General features: G+C 41.1%; 1 protein-coding gene across 1 annotated transcript in view; it reads left to right on the top strand.

Moving 5' to 3' along the window:
- Nucleotides 1-502: 502 nt before the first annotated feature.
- surf4l (surfeit 4, like) overlaps nucleotides 503-19,530 on the top strand; it is a 28,992-nt gene continuing 9,964 nt past the window's right edge. The window contains exons 1-2 of the mRNA XM_071400106.1: nucleotides 503-832; nucleotides 13,860-14,046. Of these exons, the coding sequence (XP_071256207.1) occupies nucleotides 785-832; nucleotides 13,860-14,046 (235 nt within the window). The 5' untranslated portion in view covers nucleotides 503-784. The remainder of the gene's footprint in view (nucleotides 833-13,859; nucleotides 14,047-19,530) is intronic.

Below are 19,530 nucleotides of genomic sequence, written 5' to 3'. Positions count from 1 at the left end.
CAATGCCCCACCTGCCCTGGATGACGGTTCGCCACTGGTTAGGCTTAAGGTTAGTTAACTTAGAGTTTAGGGTAGGGACGTCCAATGGATCCCAGATAGCACTTTCCATTATAACACCGGACGAGATTGCATGAGTGATTAAGATAGTTTTTCCTTCTGTGTGCACATGTGACACATTTTACCTTTATTCAACTAGGCAAATCAGTTAAACACACATTCTTATTTACAATGACAGCCTACCCTGGCAATGCTGGGCCAATTGTGCACTAACCTATGGGACTCCCAATCACAGCCAGATGTGATACAGCCTGGATTAGACCGCTGTACCACTCAGGAGCCCTAGCAGCATGAATATAAAATGTAAAATATAAAACTTCGGCTGTGAGTGATGGAAGAAAATTGACCTTGGAGACAATTCATGGAAAAATTCAATGGATATTTGTCACAAAGGTGATGATGAAAGTTTCTTCTTAAATCATTTTGAAAATTGACTTCTCTTTGAGGGCGTCTTCTGGGCTCCGCGTCAGTTAAACTGTAGTACGCCAGTCTCCTCTGTCTACATGGGATGGCGTGCTTCCCAACCCAAATGGATGAGTATACGTGGCACGCTATGGCAATTACTGCCTACAGAGGGAGCTGTGTTATGGGGCGGAGGTAGCGCTTGCACTTCTTAGATGAAGAGGAGCTAGCGTCTGAAAAAACCCAAGGCGAAAGGTCAGATTTTTGTCAGTTAGAATTTTAGGAAACTGTGGTGGCACCAGCTGTACCAGACTCAGAGCGTGACATGGGGCAGAATGATCTGATGAGCAATGCGGAGGACGTGGCGGACCAGGTAAGCAGTTAACCGACAAGGCCCTCGCGGCCACGGCAGAACCAGACAGGAGTCACCATTGAATTAAGAGGAGGGAGTCTTCTCACTTTTTCATGATAGCGAAACTAGAATGTGGATAAAAAAGTGAATGTAAATTAATGAACAATGATGGTGTAGTCCCTTCCCGTTTGAGTTATTCTTCAATCGTACAGTCATGAAGCCGAAACAGTTGCAATAGTGGCTACCTCAGGTTTAGCTTTCGAAAACACTTCTGCTCCGTATGTATGGGTTTCAGCGGTTACATTCGTCCACATTTGGTACATTTCCGACGCTGTGTTTCTACTCTTAGAAACGTCAATAATCATTGTTTTCGAAACGTATGCTGATATGCCCCTGACAATTGTTATAATAACAAATCTATATAGTTACTGTAGCAGTTATGCTTACACACAGGTGTTCAGCGCAAGCTATATGGCTGATTAGCACATGTGGCCGCCTATGTCTTCCATCTGTCTTTTGAAACAAATAATGTAAACATGCAGATATGGCCGTGTGGGAACACTAACCATATAAAGGTGTGTCGTAGTTTAACCTTTTAGTTTTTAGAAAATCGTTTCGCTTAAATGAAAGATACGTTCCTTATGTTTCCAAAAACGTACCTCAAGCGATATGTTAATGTTTAGATTAGTGTCGGGGCTCCTAACAAAACTCCCCCAGTTAGAAGATACTATCATCAACAGGTAAGCGGTGGACCGCTAAATCAGTTGGCGTCTATGAATTGTCTACCTCAGGCTGTTTGCAGTAAACACAGTAACATGGATAGTCAGATTAATATAGTTTGTTTAAAACGTTTACATGCTTTGCAATAAATATTATAATCCTGTTCACATGGAAATCTGAAATCAGGCTACCTGATGGGATTTAAATAAATTTAAGAAAATCTCTAATCAAAATAAACATTCTACCACAGAGACGATGTTATTTTTGTGAATCTTATTTGATTTTGAGATTGGACATATAAAGTTTGTATGTGAACTATTTCTAAGATGCATACTTGAGTTTTTATGAACTCACTTCACTTACCCCAAGGTAGTATGACTGTCAGATTTGTCAATCTGAAGTCTAAAAAAACATTCACATGCAATTAGAATCCAACCTGAATAAGACATCCTATTTCTGACTTCCTTATAACTCATATCCAACCAAAATAAGATCCGTTTATGACCTGCCAATATTACTTGTGTAATGCTGTACTCATTTCTCACAGCAGCAATGTACACTGCAAATCAAACTTTATTTCCCACATGCGCCGAATACAACAAGTGTAGACTTTACCGTGAAATGCTTACTTACAAGCCCTTAACCAACAGTGCAGTTCAAGAAGAAGAAAATATTTACCAAGTCAGTGTGCGGGGGTACAGGCTAGTTGAGGTAATCTGTACATGTAGGTGGGGGTGACGTGACTATGCATATGTAACAAACAAACAGCGAGTAGCAGCAGTTTACAAAAGGGAGGGGGGGTGTCAATGTAAATTGTCCGGTGGCGATTGTTATGAATTGTTCAGCAGTCTAATGGCTTGGGGGGTATAAGCTGTTGAGGAGCCTTTTGGTCCTAGATGGCAGAGAAAACAGTCTATAACTAGGGTGTTTGGAGTCTCTGACATACATTTTATGGCCTTTCCTCTGACGCCGTCTATAAATCAGTCCATATGTATAGTACTTTACACCACTATCACAATATCCAGCTACTATGACAATGGTGAGATTATCGACAAAAATGAAATTGCCTATTTAAAATAGCCAAATTATCCTAGGGTTCCATTCACAATAACTGTTGAACATTTATTTTGTACCACCATAAAAAAAATCACATCAATAAAGAAATACAGTTTCTAAGTCAAATAAATTAACTAGGGGGGAGGAGATTATATTACAAAATGAACCCAAATTAACAAGAACAGCAGCAACAACTTATTTTAGTGGCGATCCTCCACTCCATTGTTTATCCAGTGCCTACTTTTGAAAATTGACTTCTCTATGGTGGTGTTTTCTGGACTCCGCATCAGTTAAACTGCAGTACTGCCAGTCTCCTCTGTGTACACAGGATGGCGTGCTTCCCAACCAGAACACTATCCCCTTGTCTCCCTCGTGTCTTTACGGTGCATACTTTAGCACCAGTCTGACACGGAACCCAAACCGGCTGCGCGTGTGCACCATCGTGCATAAATATATTTTGTCCCCCTACACCAAACGCGATCACGACACGCAGGTTAAAATATCTAAACAAACTCTGAGCCAATTACATTAATTTGGGAACAGGTCGGAATGCATTAAAAATGTAAGGCAATTTGCTAGTTAGCTTGCACTTGCTAGCTAATTTGTCCTATATAGCTAGCTTGCTGTTGCTAGCTAATTTGTCCTGGGATATAAACATTGAGTTGTGCATTTCAGGTAAAATAACAAGGTCCTCTACTCCGACAATTAATCCATACATCAAACGGTCAACCGAATCGTTTCTACTCATATCTCCTCCTTCCAGGCTTTTTCATCGTTGAACTTATATGGTGAATGGCATCTAAACTTTCATAGTATTACCACGGCGACCGGCAAAACATTTCGTCTTTCAATCACCCACGTGGGTATAACCAATGGAGAGATGGCACTGACTGTTAGCACTTGGTCTATAGCAGCTTCCCACAAGAATGGGCTTTAGGTGAGGCAGATGAACCTGTAGCCATATTACTTCAACAGTATTTAACATTAGATTGTCGCTAAGCTTTACAGGAATGTGGTTCTGAATATAGACCGAAACCATGCCTCATTGGCATTTGTCTTTTCGGTAGATGTGATAACCATGTATTGCTACCACTATTATCTAAGTGAGTTTCAGAGATAATCAGAATATGAATGTCTTCTGTTACAAGCAAGTTATTGACTTAATGGACCTTGTTGATATGGGCTATTTTTAGCACTTCTGGGTTGTTTGATTGTTTTTAATGCTTTACTGGGAAGCTTATCAGAAGTAGACTTGCTCATATTATTTATTATTATTTAGCTCACCCTGCACTAAGTGGACTTCCTACTAGAGCGCACCGCCTCAGTGCTAACAGTATATTTCCGGTTTCTTAGGCTCATGATTACTGCATACAATAGCTGTAGGATCAAGAGGTATTCAGGGCAATTAGAGGTACATAAATTAAGTTACTTATATTGTCTGCCAATGCCCTTAGGATAATGTACATTGGATGCAGCATTATGACGACTCATTGTCACAATGATACAATGGTAGAGATTAATTGAGCTGGTCTTGGGTCACATGACCTCATAATGAAGTCATGTGTCCATTGGGTAAGACGGAGGCTTGTGCTACCAGTGGTGGCACATGTGCAGATCAAATGCACAGCTGGAACACTGATTAAGCTGTTTACATGTCCTAATAATTTGAAAGATTGCTCAGAAAACCAGGTGTTTTAATCAGCGTATGCTTACTTAGATTTTGGTTTGACCCAGATTTTAAGATAAGCAGAGTAAGACGTTTACATGACAATTTCCATACTCAACCTACTGCCATAATCAGTTTAATATTGAATTATTTGAGTGCATGTAAACGTACCCAGTGATAGTTCTCTGAAACATTATGGGCATGGCTTCATTATGATGACTTAACGTTGCTCAGTAAGTAAATAATCGTGGACGGCGAGAAGAACTTCAGTCTGGTGGCCAAGATTGAACGTTGATTGTATGAACTTGAGTAATGCTTCATGATTTTACTTTTTGGCTACTAGCTAACCTCTTTGCTCTGTATATTTTTGTCAGACATCTTTGTTTGGCTATGTTGTCGTCATGAATTACATCTAATCTGAAAACTCACATAATGTTTAATCAGATACACTATGTATCACATGCAGTGCAGTCCATTGTACTTCACCTGTAAACCAGTAAAGTGACACATGATATCCAATCCATATAGCATTTTTCCCTGATGGAACAATTGCGCAGTACTTGTGTTTTATCTTTGAAGCTATCTTAAAATGCCTGTGATGTACATTGGAGAATAGGGCCCGGACGATACCAGTATTGCAATATTTTTTCCCATGACAATTATGAACTTTTTTACAAATAGATGCTTTAAGTCAAATATTGATATATCATCCCAAAATGTATATAGCGATTAGTGTTGCACATTTTGGAGAATATTCAGAGGTGGAAACTTTCCGTCGGAATTAACAGGAATATATGGGAATTAACGGGAATATATGCAAATTAATATTAATGCCATTTAAATGTAGATGGTTTTTGCATTGGATATATTTACCATATAATATGAAGACAGAAACATAAACCTTTTACCTTATCATAAGTAGACATAATTGCAAATGATTGAATCCTTCCAATAGAAAAAAAAAAACCAAAACAATTTACTTAGGAATTGAACTTCAATTAAATGTGTTGACTCTTCATATGGGATGATTTCACTGACCTAACGATCCATCGCATCTCCCAAAAATGTTTTCAACATGCATCTGTAAAGCTTTGGTTGTCTTCCTCTCGGGCTACCATGCCTTCTCCCTGGACCTCCTCAATGTCCACCTCTTGAACATCAGAATCTGAGGCCTCATCTTCACTGTCACTTTCCAACCTTGTTGAGGATGGCTCGTTGTCAGGCTCAAAAAAACTCAAATTTGCTCAGATGGCCAGCAATTTTTCAACCCTTGTATTGGTCAGCCTGTTGTGTGCTTTGGTGTGTGTTCCCAAACAAGGACCAGTTGCGCTCTGAGGCGGCTGATGTTGGTGGGATTTGGCGGCTGATGGAGGCAACTGGGGAAAGAGCCTCAGATCCACAAAGTCCCTTCCACCAGGTGGCTGATGAGATATGTTGGCACGACTGCCATATTGCATCTCCATCCCAAAGCCCTTGCTTGGAAGTGTACTTTGCCAGACTGCCAAGAACCTTGCCCTCATCCAGGCCAAGTTGGCGAGACACGGTAGTGATGACACCATAGGCCTTGTTGATCTCTGCACCAGACAGGATGCTCTTGCCAGCATACTTGGGGTCCAACATGTACGCTGCGGCGTGTATGGGCAGTTTCTTATGCTTGAAGCAACAGTGAAGTGGGCAGGGCAGTACAGATTTATTCTCTTACATCTGCAAGCAGAGTCTGAACTAGAGGTTGACCGATTATTGGAGGACAAAAAAAAGCCGATAACGATGAATCGGCCGATTTTTTTTTATTTTTTTTATTTTTTTTTAAATGTATTTGTAATAATGACAATTACAAAAATACTGAATGAAAACTTATTTTAACTTAATATAATACATCAATAAAATCAATTTAGCCTCAAATAAATAATGAAACATGTTCTATTTGGTTTAAATAATGCAAAAACAAAGTGTTGGAGAAGAAAGTAAAAGTGCAATATGTGCCATGTAAGAAAGCTAACGTTTAAGTTCCTTGCTCAGAACAAGAGAACATATGAAAGCTGGTGGTTCCTTTTTAACATGAGTCTTCAATATTCCCAGTTAAGAAGTTGTAGTTATTATAGGAATTATAGGACTATTTATCTCTATACCATTTGTATTTGATATACCTTTGACTATTGGATGTTCTAATAGGCTCTTTAGTATTGCCAGTGTAACAGTATAGCTTCCGTACCTCTCCTCGCTCCTACCTGGGCTAGAACCAGGAACACAACGACAACAGCCACCCTCGAAGCAGCGTTACCCATGCAGAGCAAGGGGAACAACTACTCCAAGTCTCAGAGCGAGTGACATTTGAAACGCTATTAGCGCGCACCCCGCTAACTAGCTAGCCATTTCACATCACATCGTTACACCAGCCTAATCTCGGGAGTTGATAGGCTTGAGCTGCTGGCAAAATGCACGAAAGTGCTGTTTGAATGAATGCTTATGAGCCTGCTGGTGCCTACCATCGCTCAGTCAGACTGCTCTATCAAATCATAGACTTAATTATAACATAATAACACACAGAAATGCGAGCCTTAGGTCATTAATATGGTCAAATCCGGAAACTATCATCTCAAACAAGACGTTTATTCTTTCAGTGAAATACGGAACCGTTACGTATTTTATCTAACGGGTGGCATCCATCAGTCTAAATATTCCTGTTACGTTGCACAACCTTCAATGTTATGTCATAATTATGTAAAATTCTGGCAAATTAGTTCGCAATTAGCCAGGCGGCCCAAACTGTTGCATATACCCTGACTCTGCGTGCAATGAACGCAAGAGAAGTGACACAATTTCACCTGGTTAATATTGCCTGCTAACCTGGATTTCTTTTAGCTAAATATGCAGGTTTAAAAATATATACTCCTGTCTATTGATTTGAAGAAAGGCATTGGTGTTTATGGTTAGGTACACATTGGAGCAACGACAGTCCTTTTTCGCGAATGCGCACTGCATCGATTATATGCAACGCTAGATAAACTAGTAATATCATCAACCATGTGTAGTTGTAACTAGTGATTATGATTGATTTAAGTTTAATGCTAGCTAGCAACTTACCTTTGCTTCTTACTGCATTCGCGTAACAGGCGGCCTCCTCGTGAGGCTGGTGGTTAGAGCGTTGGACTCTAACCACAGTAAGGTTGCAAGATTGAATCCCTGGGCTGACAAGGTGAAAATCTGTCGTTCTGCCCCTGAACAAGGCAGTTAACCCACCGTTCCTAGGCCGTCATTGAAAATAAGAATGTGTTCTTAGCTGATTTGCCTAGTTAAATAAAGATTAAATAAAGGTGTAAAAAAAAAAATTGGCAAAATCGGCGTCCAAAATTACCTAATTAATCGGCCATTCCGATTTAATCGGTCGACCTCTAGTCTGAACATCAGACAGGATGGCATTGTCTCCCTCAATCTGTGCAATGGCTACTGCTATAGGTTTCAGGCTGCTTACCACTCTCTCCCAAAATACATCATACAGGAGGATCCTCTTGATGGGGCTGTCCATACCGGCAGACTGTGATATATGGCCATTTCTTGGAGAGACTCCTACACCTCCAGGAGACTGTCAAACATGACAAAACCACCCCAACAGGTGTGGCTGGGCAGCTTCAATGTGATTCTCTTATTCTTCTCACTTTGCTGGGTGAGGTAGATTACTGCTATAACTTGATGACCATTCACATACCTGTTAAACTCTCTTGTAGAGTTTATCCATTGTTTTCAGTGCCATGATGTCCTTGAGGAGCAGATTCAATGCATGAGCAGCACAGCCCATGGGTGTGATGTGAGGGTAGGACTCCTCCACTTTAGACCAAGCAGCCTTCATGTTCGCAGCATTTTCTGTCACCAGTGGAAATACCTTCTGTGGTCCAAGGTCATTGATGACTGCCTTCAGCTCATCTGCAATGTATAGACTGGTGTCTGTCCCTTGTGTCTGTTTTTCTTGTAGAATACTGGTTGAGGGGTGGAGATGATGTAGTTAGTTATTCCTTGCCCACGAGCAGTCGACCACCCATCAGAGATGATTGCAATACAGTCTGTTTTCTCTATGATTTGCTTGACCTTCACTTGAACTCTGATGAACTCTGCATCCAGCAAATTAGTAGATAAAGCATGTCTGGTTGGAGGGGTGTATGCTGGGTGTAGAACGTTCAGAAATCTCTCCCAATGCACATTGCCTGTGAGCATCAGAGGTGAACCAGTTGCATACACCGCTCGAGCAAGACATTCATCAATTTCTGACTACGTTCCTCAATTGAGTAAAAATAACTACTGATTCCAGGAGGACCATGAGCTGTTCCTATCGATTAAGTGTCTGATTCATAGTTTTCACCTCGAATAGAAGTAGAGGGACTTTTGTCAGATGTTGTGAGTGCTGAGGGAAAGTTAAGCACTTAGCCAGATGATTCTGCATCTTTGCCTTCTTCACATATGATTTGGCACAGTATTTGCAAATGTACACAGCTTTTCCTTCTAGATTAGCTGCAGTGAAATGTCTCCATACTGTTAAGTTCATGTTTTAAGTATCCCTATATTTCTGTTATTACGGGGCTATCACTCAGTCAAGAGTGCGCATGCGCAGGAAGTTAGTTCGTTGTTGGACCTAGCCTGGAGTGTAATGGCTACCATGTAGTGTGTTCATATAGTAGAGTAAACTTTGTTAAACTGGAACCTCGTCCTTGTGTCATTTCGAATTAACATTGGTAGCAGAGAATGTCTTCTAACTACAACGTGCCACCTCGCTTCGACGAGAAGAGGTCGTACGAAAGTTGGAAAAATGAACTGGGAATCTGGACACGCGTTACTAATCTGGACGCGAAAAAGCAAGCACTTGCGGTGGTATTATCGCTCGAGGGAAGAGCGAGAGATACAGCACTGGAAATATCCGTTGAGGATTTGAACAAGGATGACGGTATGGGAACTTTGATCACAGCACTGGATTCTGTATTTCTTAAAGAAGAGAAAGACCGTGCCTACGAGGCATAGTCAAACTTTGACAGTGTAAGAGAGATATTTCGGTTGCAATGGCGGACTACATCATTGATTTCGAACAGAGGTACAATAGAATGCGCAAGTACGACATGGTTCTCCCAGATGCAGTGTTAGCTTTCAAGTTGCTAGATACTGCCTGTCTAGATGGTAGGGAGAAACAGTTGGCTTTGACTGCTTGTACTGTGCTGACTTTTGCATCTATGAAGTCGGCACTAAAAAGAATATTTGGTGAGAAGACGTCTGTCGCGCCAATAACAGATGGAATGCAAGTGAGTGACGCAGCATATTACACCGAGCAGCACAGAAAAGGCGCCAACAAGTCACGTTCTCAAGACAACCAGAAGAGGGCGCCATTTCCCGGCACTAATCCACTGGACACATATGGAAGGAGATCAAAATGTGCAATTTGTCAAAGCACTTACCATTGGGTTAAAGACTGTCCTCATAAAAATGAACAAGTTAAACTAACAGAGGAAATTGTAAACACAGAGATAGAGCAGTGTAACATTACACTGTTTTCAAATGAATCTGATACTGAGATTTTTATAATTGAATCCTTAGGATCTGCTGTGATTGATACTGCATGTACACGGACAGTGTGTGGCGCAAAATGGCTTGATAGCTATGTCAGTGAACTAAATATGAAAGAAGTACAAAATATGATTGACACACCAAGCAAAAGAGCTTTCAAATTTGGAGATGGGAGAATTGTCCATTCTATCAAGAGAGTTAAGATACCAGCAAAAATTGGTCAGACTAAGTGTCACATTGAAACAGAGGTGGTCCCTACAGATATCCCCTTACTATTAAGCAAAGCTTCCCTCAAGAAGGCAGAGGCTGTACTAGACATAAAAAATGACAAGGCAGTGATGTTTAAACAACCAGTGACTCTTGAACTTACTACCTCAGGCCACTATTGTGTAAACATTTTAGACAAAGACATCTCACAGAGTCCATGCAAAAATGAGATTCTGACAGACACAGAGCACATGGAGATTCTGACAGTCACAGAGAACATGAGCACTAAAGAAAAACACAAAGTATTGCAAAAGCTTTACAAACAGTTTGGACATGATACAGTTGACAGACTTCAGAAGTTACTCAGCAGTTCAGGGAATAATGATGATGAGAAGTACGAAACTGGAAACAAAGTGTACTACAAACGAGTTGACTGTCAAGAGTGGAAAGGACCGGGAGTAGTCATTGGTCAAGATGGTGTGGTGATATTTGTGAGGCACGAAGGCATGATTGTCAGGGTGCATCACTCAAGATTGCGGAAAGTAAATGATCAAAAAGATAGAGGGGCTGTAGCTGAGAATCAGTCTCCTAATGAAAATGACAAAAAGGACACAGTAACAGACACAAACCTACCAGATGTCACATCCAATGATATGGACACTGAAACTGACACAGGAAATGGAGCAGAGACCTTTAACCATGCCACAGATAATACTATTGAGCGTTCAAATGAGGAAAACATTCAACAACAGCCATATGTGTTAAGAGAACATGGTTGTTCCAATCTGAAAACAGGACAAACTGTTAAATACATGGACAGAGAAAGTGGTATTCCACATACAGCAACCGTCATTGGACGAGCAGGAAAAGTAAAACACAAGAACTGGTACAACTTGCAGTACTCTGAACCAGCTACACTTTCTGGTACAACAGGGTCAGCTGACCTGTCACTTGTAGATAATATCAGAATTGAATCAATGGAAAATCGAGAAAAACAGAATGACATTCAAAATGATGATGTACTTGAAACAAAGGACGTGTCATTTGACTCAGCTAAGCTAGATGAGCTCAGTAATTGGAGGAAAAATGGAGTGTTTGAGGAAGTCAAAGACATTGGCCAAAAGTGCGTATCAACAAGGTGGGTGTGTACCCTTAAAGAATCCTTAACTGGAATAGTGCCCAAAGCACGTCTAGTGGCTAGAGGTTTTGAGGGGCTGGCTGCTAAAGAACTCCCAAAAGACACACCGACATCAGAGTCATTCAGATTGCTGATGTCAGTGATCTGCCAGAAAAAATGGAAACTTAATTCCATAGACATCAAATCTGGATTTTTGCAGGGAACAGAGCTGTCAAGGGACATTCACATCCGACCTCCGCCCGAAGCTAAAAGTGAAGGAACACTGTGGAAACTAAAAAAGTGTGTGTATGGACTGGCAGATGGATCACTCTACTGGTACAACAAAGTCAAGGCAACAATGCTGAATACAGGTGGAAAAATGTCACAAGTGGATCCTGCAGTCTTCTATTGGCTTGATCAAGACTGCAATGTGACTGGAGTACTTGCCTGTCATGTTGATGACTTTATCTGGGGTGGCTCACAGACCTTTGCTTCAACTGTGATTCCACACCTCAAAGCTGTTTTCTAGGTTGGCCGTGAGGAGCATGATCATTTTTGTTATGTTGGCATAGAGTTTATTACAGTTGATGGAAAAATACTGATGCAACAGGAGAGCTATATCAAGAATCTTCAACCCATCCACATGGATTCTTCAAGAGCCGTACAAAGGAATTCCCCTCTGTGGAATTGAAGCTGGTCAATTGAGGTCAAAGATAGGACAAATTTTATGGGCTGCGAGACAGAGTAGACCTGGTTTGATGGTTGCAACTTGGCATCTAACACAAAACACGCCACTGTACAAACCATTCATGAGGCAAACAAAGTTGTTCGTAAACTGAAATCACAACAAGTGACTTTAATGTTTCAGCATGTTGGAAAAGATGACTCTTTGAAAACTGGTTGTCTTCAGTGATGCTTCGCTAGGTTATCACTGGTGGGACAAAATGGCACTTCCTACCTGTAGTTTGTGTCACTGACAACTACTCATTAGTTGATGCTGTGAAGTCAACCAAGTCTGTCACAGAGAAAAGACTTTGAGATTAGCAGCATCAAGGAACTTATTCAAGCACAGAGAATCCAGCGGATTCTGTGGTCGACCACAAAGGAACAGCTTGCTGACTGTCTGACTAAAAAGGGAGCATCCGTTCTTGTGCTCCTACAGGCTCTCGCTCCTACAGGCTCTCAGTAATGGAAAGTGGCAGCTTGAGTAATACAAATAAAAACTGTCACACAACCCATTTGTAATGGGGATCTTGAATAATACTTGGACATTTAATTATGTTGTTGATGTTTTTTTTGTCTTTAAAGAAAAGGGGGAGATTGTTAAGTTCATGTTTTAAGTATCCCTATATTTCTGTTATTACGGGGCTATCACTCAGTCAAGAGTGCGCATGCGCAGGAAGTTAGTTCGTTGTTGGACCTAGCCTGGAGTGTAATGGCTACCTTGTAGTGTGTTCATATAGTAGAGTAAACTTTGTTAAACTGGAACCTCGTCCTTGTGTCATTTCGAATTAACACATACATCAGATAGTGCCCGTGACATTTTCCTGTAAAGATTAGAAAACATGAGTAAAAAAACAAATACAATTTAATGTACAAACAAATAGTTAAGCAGTTAGATTAAACAACTCCTTTGTATGATACATGTTTTAAAATGAAAGAAGTATTGAAACAGGTGAATTAACACTCAGTTAGCAGGCTCAAGCAAGCTCAAACCCACATGGTAGCAAAGACTAACTAGCAGAAATTAAGTTAGAAATTATTTAAACACTTTGCTGTAGGCTACTATTTACTAGTTAACAAAAAATCATGTTTGTCATATAGAATATATTCACCCCACCCAGTATTGTAATCAAAACTTACCAGAAAGCATGTAGTCCTTGGCTCAGACAGTGTGGTTGTTTTGGGCTCAATAGCATCTCATTAGTGTGCATGATCTTGAGAATCAGCTGTACATGTGATGGAAGAATGTACTGTGCATGCAGAGGGTTGCAATTCCATTGAATTGGGGATAGTTTAACCAAAATATGCCACAAGACCTAGAATTGCCTTGTGTATCTTACAAAAAAAGGTTCACTGTTATAAGCTAACTTTTTTTGATGAATTTAAGCAAAATTCCCCAAATTCACAAGCTAAACTTCCCATGGAAATTTACCGGAAAGTTTACGATCCTTTGCAACCCTAACTGCGATATGTAACTATCAACCCCCCCCCCCCCATCACTACTATTAGCCTACTTTCTAGTGTACTGATATATCCTAGCCTATAGCCTAACATCAGAGGGACAGTACAAGCACTACTGCAACAGTCCTCCCTCCCTTCACCGATCCCCTGTAGACACAACCGACTAGGTCGTAAATCTGCTTATAGGAATATATACCCGGTAAGCAAATCATCTTCTTCTGGCTCTAACCAGTGGCAATGCTGGGGGCATTCCAGGTTGTCTGTTATTATGCTAATGCTTCTCAGAAGATGTCATATTAACCTGAGACGTTCAACACTTGTTACTGGACGGAAGATGACCTGCCTGAAACGCCAGTAATGACTACAAAAGTTGACCTTAGATACTGATCTTGGGTTATTTTAGCATTTTCCCCACTTATGGTTAAGGTTTGGATTGAGGGAGGTATCCTAGATCTGTACCTAGGGAAAACTTAACCTCAAACCTGCATGTGTTGTGACTGAGCTACTCTCTCTGACTGTAACCATTTAACCAACCACTTCATCTTTTCTGGCAGTTCCTGAGAGTGACCAAACAATACCTTCCTCACGTGGCGCGCCTGTGTCTGATCAGCACCTTCCTGGAAGACGGCATCCGCATGTGGTTCCAGTGGAATGAGCAGCGGGACTACATTGAGGCCACCTGGAGCTGTGGCTACTTTCTGGCCGCCTGCTTCGTGTTACTGAACCTGCTAGGACAGCTAGGTGAGTTACTTGAACCTGTTACTGAACCTACTAGAACAGTTGCACTGTAAAGCTTTTCCCTGTAAATTTACAGCATTATACTGGCACCAGAGTTGCCAGCTTAATACTGTAATTTTGCTTTACAGCAGAGATGCTGTAATTTACAGATATTGCAGCTCCCTGCTGTACATTTTAATGGATGCTGTAATGTTTTACAGTAAGGAAAATAGTACTGTCAAATACATTACAGGATCTCTTCTCACCAATTAGGAAAAGCATAGAAAAATAAAGAATAGAATGAGAGATGAACACCAGTTACTCTGTGGGTAAAAAGGCAGGTGTTAAGGGACATATCAAGCTTGTGTGTGGTCATCCAAACTCAGTGAGCTCTTGGAAGAATGGGGCAATGTAGGGGTTGAGAACAGCTGGCTTCCTCTGGGCCACCTTGTCATGCACTTTGTCCCATCTTCAGGGTTAATCTTGGGTTAATTCAAACCAGGAATCTGTACAGCCATATATCCAATATAGTTTATGGAATCAATTGAGGCATTGAACAAATGCAAATAAGACAGCTAGATACACCTACTTCAAACCTTTGTTAACTATACTGATCAAAAATATACTGTATATATATAAATGTAAAGTGTTGGTACTAGGGATGCAAAATATATCTGTGAACATATCGGAATAGGCCGATATTAGCTAAAAATGCCAACATCGGTAGCGGCCCGATGTCTGGTTTTTCACATCGGCGTTAAACTAATGTCAAAGCTTACGTGCATACCTATATAACGTAGGTACATGATGTAATGACGCCACATAAAATTTGCACTACACGTGCAACACAGCATTCCTAACCTAGCCCACAATGTCTGCTGTGTGGATCGAGCACTCATTTGAAAGAGTAAGAATATTTCAGCGAAACAACTCGAAGGTGAAATCCATTAATGGCAAGATAATGGAATTCATTGCCATTGACAATCAACCGCTTTGTCGTGGTTAATGTTGGCTTTTGCGACTGGTCGAGCACCGGTACACACTAACGTTACCACGCGTGCTATTGTTCAGATGTTACCCTACTGGAGTTACACAGTAATAGCGTCACTGCTATTAGCTTCACGACATACTATGGAACGCCGTTTGGGTCTTTGCGTATCAAAACAATGACCAGTAGAAACTGCAGTCATTTTCACTATTCTTAGAAATTATTTAGTAATCCTTGTGATTTAAGTATTAGCTTGGTAGCCACTTGTTGTTCGCCTATTGAAATTGAACTTCAGTTCATGAAAATAAATAGCTAGCCAGTTAATTAACTATCTGTTAGCTATCTGGCTGCTTATAACGTTAGCTTTGGGCAGCCAGATAGCTTCATCTGGCTAGTGAGGCTCGACCTGACTGGGTTGTGTGTTGTGAAGAAAGACACTAAGGATTAGACACAATAGTGGAGTTTGCCTTCAAAATAAAAGTACCTCTTTGAAAGTGATGCAGAAGGTTACAATTGGTGGAATCATGCCATACTAGATAATGTTAAAGAAGGTTGCGATGTGAAGCAATGAAGTGGGGTTTCAGTCTACTCGGTGACACCCACAGAACACAACTGTGAAGAGTTTATGCAAATATTAGCGTTGTAGCTCTTATCGTGTGACTTGTGACTTGTGTGAAATCACCTCCCCAGTCAGCCTATTGACATTCATATTGCGCTGTACAGCTTTATCGAAGGATTGGGGATCAATGAAATGGGGTAACAGTCTACTCAATACCCAATATATTTTTTCCCAGCGTCCTCAAGAGTTATCAGGCTCCTAAACATCCACACAGTATTGTTTTTCCTCGAATAGTGTTCAATACACATTGGTTGACAATAAATGTGGCTCAATTCAGTTGTTTCAGAGTCTAAGCTATGATGCTAATGTTCTCTGGGTGTCACTGAGCAGACTGATAACCCATGTCATTGAGCCACAATCCATAGATAAGGCTGTACACAGTGAAATAAATAAACTGTACTAGAATGCTTAAAAGGCCGCAGGATTTTTTTTGGCAAGGAAAATATTGGATATTGGTATCGGCCAAAAATGTCATATCGGTGCATCACTAGTTGGTACCATGTTTCATGAGCTGAAAAAGAAGATCCCAGAATTGCATGTGTCTGCACCTATTTGTCTCTACAGTCCCGTTGTTCCATAAGGTGTATTTTTACCTGTGTTTTTAAAATCTGATTCTACTGCGTGCATCAGTTACCTGATATGGAATAGCGTTCCATGTAGTCATGGATCTACAGTTGAAGTCTGACGTTTACATACACTTAGGTGGGAGTCATTAAAACTAGTTTTTCAACCAATCCAAAAATGTCTTGTTAACAAACTATAGTTTTGGCAAGTCGGTTAGGACATCTACTTTGTGCATGACACAAGTAATTTTTCCAACAATTGTTTACAGACAGATTATTTAACTTAATTCACTGTATCACAATTCTAGTGGGTCAGAAGTTTACATACATTAAGTTGACTGCCTTTAAACAGCTTGGAAACTTCCAGAAAATGATTTCATGGCTTTAGAAGCTTCTGATAGGCTAATTGACATCATTTGGGTCAATTGGAGGTGTAGCTGTGGATGTATTTCAAGGCCTACCTTCAAACTCAGTGCCCCTTTGTCAAGCTATTGGAGTGGCCATCACAAAGCCCTGACCTCAATCCCATAGAAAATGTGTGGGCAGAACTGAAAAAGCGTGTGCAAGCAAGGAGGCCTACAAACCTGACTCCGTGACACCAGCTCTGTCAGGAGGAATGGGCCAAAATTCACCACTTATTGTGGGAAGCTTGTGGAAGGCTACACAATTCTTGACTCAAGTTAAACAATTTAAAGGCGCTGCTACCAAATACTAATTGAGTGTATGTAAACTTCTGACGCACTGGGAATGTGATGAAAGAAATAAAACCTGAAATAATTATCTCTACTATTATTCTGACATTTCACATTCTTAACATAAAGTGGTGATGCTAACTGACCTAAGACGGGGAATTTTTACTAGGATTACATTTTAGGAATTGTGAAACTGAGTTTAAATGTATTTGGCTAAGGTGTATGTAAACTTCAACTGTATATAAACTCAGTACACAAAAAACGTCCTCTCACTGTCAACTGCGTTTATTTTCAGCGAACTTAACGTGTAAATATTTGTATGAACATAACAAGATTCAACAACTGAGACATAAATTGAACAAGTTCCACAGACATGTGACTAACAAATGGAATAATGTGTCCCTGAACTAAAGGGGGGTCAAAGTAACATTATCTGGTGTGGCCACCAGCTACATTAAGTACTGTAGTGCATCTCCTCATGGATTGCACCAGATTTGCCAGTTGTTACTGTGAGTTGTTACCCCACTCTTCCACCAAGGCACCTGCAAGTTCCCGGACATTTCTGGGGGAAATGGCCCTAGCTCTCACCCTCCAATCCAACAGGTCCCTGATGTGCTCAATGGGATTGAGATCTGGGCTCTTTGCTGGCCATGGCAGAACACTGACATTCCTGTCTTGCAGGAAATCACGCACAGAACGAGCAGTATGGCTGGTGGCATTGTCAAGCTGGAGGGTCATGTCAGGACGAGACTGCAGGATGGGTACCACATGAGGGAGGAGGATGTCTTCCCTGTAACGCACAGCGTTGAGTATGTAAACCCCTAGGCTAATGACTTCTCCAAAAGCTAATTGGAGTCAGCTAACCTGGAGTCCAATCAATGAGATGAGATTGGAGATGTTGGTTAGAGTTGCATTGCCCTATAAATAACACTCACAAGTTTGTTTGCTATTCACAAGATGCATTGCCTGATGTGAACCATGCCTTGAACAAAAGAGATCTCAGAAGATTAAGAATTATTGACTTGCATAAAGCTGGGAAGGGTCACAAAAGTATCTCAAAGCCTTGATGTTTATCAGTCCAAGGTAAGACAAATGGTCTATAAATGGAGAAATTTCAGCACTGTTGCTACGCTCCCTAGGAGTGGCCATCCTGCAAAGATGATTGCAAGAGCACTTCGCAGAATGCTCAAGGAGGATAAGAAGAATCCTAGAATGTCAGCTAAAGAGTTACAGAAATCTCTGGAATATGCTAACATCTCTTACGTGTCTACGATACGTAAAACACTAAACAAGAATGGTGTTCATGGGAGGACACCACGGAAGAAGCCAGTGCTGTCCAAAAAAAACATTGCTGCTCGTCTGAGGTTTGCAGTAGTGCACCGGGATGTTCCACAGCACTACTGGCAAAATATTCTGTGGACAGATGAAACTACAGTTGAGTTGTTTGGAAGGAACACACAACACTATGTGTGGAGAAAAAAAAGGCACAGCACACCAACATCAAAACCTCATCCCAACTGTAAAGTATGGTGGAGGGAGCATCATGGTTTGGGGCTGTCTCAGGGCCTGGACAGCTTGCTATTGTTGATGGAAAAAATGAATTCCCAAGCTGATCAAGACATTTTGCAGGAGAATGAATGTAAGGCTATCTGTCCGCCAATTGAAGCTCAACAGAAGTTGGGTGACGGTACTAGACAACCCAAAACACAGAAGTAAATCAACAACAGAATGGTTTCAACAGAAGAAAATACGCCATCTGGAGTGGTCCAGTCAGAGTCCTGACCTCAACCTGATTGAGATGCTGTGGCATGACCTCGAGCAGTTCACACCAGACATCCCAAGAATATTGCTGAACTGAAACAGTTTTATAAAGAGGAATGTTCTGCAACTACAGAAAATGTTTGGGTGAGGTTATTACTGCCAAAGGAGGGTCAACCAGTTATTAAATCCAAGGGTTCACATACTTTTCCCACCCTGCACTGTGAATGTTTACACGGTGTGTTCAATAAAGACATGAAAATGTCAATTTGTTATTAGTTTTAAGCAGACTGTTTGTCTATTGTGACCTAGATGAAGATCAGACCAAATTGTATGACCAATTTATGCAGAAATCCAGGTATTTCCAAAGGGTTCACATACTTTTTATTTATACAAGGTCCCACAGTTGACAGTGCATGTCAGAGCAAAAACCAAGCCATGAGGTCGAAGGAATTGTCTGTAGAGCTCCGAGACAAGATTGTGTCGAGGCACAGATTTGGGGAATGGTACCTAAACATGTTTGCAGCATTCGAAGGTCCCCAAGAACACAGTGACCTCCATCATTCTTAAGTAGAAGAAGTTTGGAACCACCAAGATTCTTCCTAGAGCTGGCCACCTGGCCAAAATGTGCAATTGGGGGAGAAGGTTCAGGGAGGTTACCAAGAACCCGATGGTCACTCTGACAGAGCTCCAGAGTTCTGTGGAGATGGGAGAACCTTCCAGAAGGACAACCATCTCTGCAGCACTCCACCAATCAGGCCTTTATGGTTGAGTGGCCAAGCGGAAGCTGTGCCTCAGTAAAAGGCACATGACAGCCCTCTTGGAGTTTGCCAAAAGGCACCTAAAGGACTCTGACCATGAAAAACAAGGTTCTCTGGTCTGATGAAA

The sequence above is a fragment of the Salvelinus alpinus genome, chromosome 5 (genome assembly GCF_045679555.1).
Source record: "Salvelinus alpinus chromosome 5, SLU_Salpinus.1, whole genome shotgun sequence".
NCBI lineage: Eukaryota > Metazoa > Chordata > Actinopteri > Salmoniformes > Salmonidae > Salvelinus > Salvelinus alpinus.
This window is presented reverse-complemented; position numbering and strand designations above follow the sequence as displayed.